Source organism: Tachysurus fulvidraco, chromosome 26 (genome assembly GCF_022655615.1).
Source record: "Tachysurus fulvidraco isolate hzauxx_2018 chromosome 26, HZAU_PFXX_2.0, whole genome shotgun sequence".
NCBI classification, from domain to species: domain Eukaryota; kingdom Metazoa; phylum Chordata; class Actinopteri; order Siluriformes; family Bagridae; genus Tachysurus; species Tachysurus fulvidraco.
Genome location: NC_062543.1, coordinates 16,747,538 through 16,750,037, shown reverse-complemented (window position 1 = coordinate 16,750,037; position 2,500 = coordinate 16,747,538). Strand labels below are relative to the sequence as shown.

General features: G+C 47.2%; 2 protein-coding genes across 4 annotated transcripts in view; both read right to left on the bottom strand.

Annotated features, from left to right (window-relative positions):
- The window catches only part of plp1b (proteolipid protein 1b), a 6,547-nt gene that overhangs the window by 1,624 nt on the left and 2,423 nt on the right, over positions 1-2,500 (bottom strand). The window contains exons 1-5 of one of the 2 annotated variants that reach the window (XM_027148309.2): positions 1,832-2,383; positions 1,066-1,252; positions 690-846; positions 365-542; positions 92-165 (exon numbers count right to left, since the gene is read on the bottom strand). In XM_027148309.2, coding sequence (XP_027004110.1) covers positions 92-165; positions 365-542; positions 690-846; positions 1,066-1,252; positions 1,832-1,871 — 636 coding nt within the window. In that variant the 5' untranslated portion in view covers positions 1,872-2,383. Of the gene's footprint in view, positions 1-91; positions 166-364; positions 543-689; positions 847-1,065; positions 1,253-1,831; positions 2,384-2,500 lie in introns of those variants that run through there. The other variant, XM_027148310.2, reaches the window with a different exon arrangement.
- Positions 1,117-2,500, bottom strand: part of nlgn3b (neuroligin 3b) — a 25,411-nt gene continuing 24,027 nt past the window's right edge. For both annotated transcript variants that reach the window (XM_027148297.2, XM_027148296.2), the window contains one exon: positions 1,117-1,252. The gene's annotated coding sequence lies outside the window, so the exon portion shown is untranslated. The remainder of the gene's footprint in view (positions 1,253-2,500) is intronic.

Below are 2,500 nucleotides of genomic sequence, written 5' to 3'. Positions count from 1 at the left end.
GATAGAGTTGTGTGTGTGTGTGTGTGTGTGTGTGTGTGTGTGTGTGTGTGTGTGTGTGTGTGTGTGTGTGTGTGTGTGTGTGTAAGTTTACCTCAGGTTCTTTGCAGATATTGGCCATAGTCATGCCACACACTTTACCTGGTGTAGCCTTCCAGGGGAGCAGACCTACACACACACACACACACACACACACACACACACACACACACACACACACACACACACACACACATTGATACACAGCAATAATAAGTGTTACAGATTTACAGGTAAATATCAGACAGACAGACAGACAGACAGACAGAGAGACAGACAGACAGAGAGACAGACAGACAGAGAGACAGAGAGACAGAGAGACACACACCGAACTGCCGAGGGTCCACACACACCCAGCCGTGCTGGTTTAAGCTGGTTGTGGTCTCAGACAGGATGTGGACGGTGTGACAGGTCTCAGCCATGTTGAACAGGAAGTAGACAGGAATCAGAGAGAAGGCGAACACGACGAGCCAAATCACCGCCAAGCCATAAGTAACGATGAGGAACTACAGCAAGAGACACGGGGACACAATGGGAGACATTACAAACCCAGAGTCTTACACTCTGTAACACACACACACACACACACACACACACACACACACACACACACACACACACACACACACACACACACACACACACACACTCACGGTGAGGCTGAGGCAGCGGCTGAACTTCGTACTCCGGAATTCTCCAAAGGTTTGCTTGACGGCGCTCGTGGTATAAAATCCCTCAGCAAGCAATAAAATCCCGTAGAGGAAGAAGAACGACGCCAGACCATAAATTACATACTGAAAATATTTGATACTGCACACACACACACACACACACACACACACACACACACACACACACACACACACACACACACACAGGTTCAAATGCTGTTTACTTTACATTATATAGTGCTTTTTAATTTTATATAAAAGCAATATATATGAATTGGGTTTTTGTGTGTGTGTGTGTGTGTGTGTGTGTGTGTGTGTGTGTGTGTGTGTGTGTGTGTGTGTGTGTGTAGACACTCACAAGTCAGCGAGCACCTCAAAGTCGTGCTCGGCACGGGCAAAGTGTGTTTGGACAAGTGTGTGTGTGTGTGTAAGGGCCTCGTGTGCTCCAGCGCAGAAGAGCGCGACTCCGGCGTAACACAGCAGTGTGCCACTCAGAGTGATGTACGGCACGGCGCCAAGGCAACGCACACAGCTGTCATAGCAACCTGAGGGTGAGGAACAGACCAACACAGCCAACACACACACCACAAACAACACACACACACACATCCGGGTCACACACACTCACAACACACATATAATCACACACACACACCCATATCACCCACATTAAGGACTAATCCAGGATACATCATGGACACACTCACACACACACACACACACACACACACACACACACACACACACTCGTACGTAAGAATACACTCGTGACCACACAACATACACACTGGTAGTTTTAGTGTGTTAACATTTTAAGTACACACATGGCATGTTTTACACACAATATAGCTACAATTTGTGCACACAGGCTTCTCTTACAGGACACACACACACACACACACACACACACACACACACACACACACACACAGACTGATTAGTGTCTAAATGTACATTATCAGCATGACAGTAAAGCTCAGCATAGCACAGCCAATCAGAAGCTTCTGAGTTCCCACAGTGCTGAGTGTGAGTGTGTGAGCTGAAGGTCTGGGCTCAGTCCGCTAGCAGGTGCTAAAGGTAGCGTTAGCGTTAACACTGGGCCGACGACTGTTCTCAGATCTGACCTAAAACTTTACACAGCCAGGGTTGCTTCATCGGCAACATCTTCACCAAGGAGGAGAGAGAACCTTCTACACTTCAGCTAAAAAGATTCTGCTTTACTTCTCCAGTCGCACTGCAGAATGTCCCAAACTCAGCACAGACACTCCAGAACACACTCCAGAACACACTCCAGAACACACTCCAGTGCTCCACAAAGTGTTCAGAACAAAGCTTGCAGGGAGAAGGTTCTAGATGGATCTTCAGTGGTCCAAACAGTGTTTTATCTTCAGCCACAGTTTTATCCAAACAACACAGAAAATGTTTTAGAAGTTCAGAAGAATGTTCCTAATGCTCCAGAAACACAGGAGAACGTTCTAGACTCGGTCCCTCCTGAGGCATCACAAGAAGTTTCCAGTCTCTAGCCTTGGCTCTGCTCCAAACTCGCTCATAGGTGCTCTAGAGATGTTCACCTGGTCCTGAACGTTCCACTGTGAAGCGAGATACTCCAGACTCCAAAAAAATATCATTGATCAGAGGTAAGATCTGTCCTGCTGTCTCATCACTGACTCCACACCTCCATCTCATCACTCTATCCCTCCCTCCCGATGAGGGCGGAGCTTAAGTGTGTGATTGTGTGAAAGCCTCACTGTGTGATAAACAATAGCTTTTCTTTCTGAAGTGGATACAAAGGC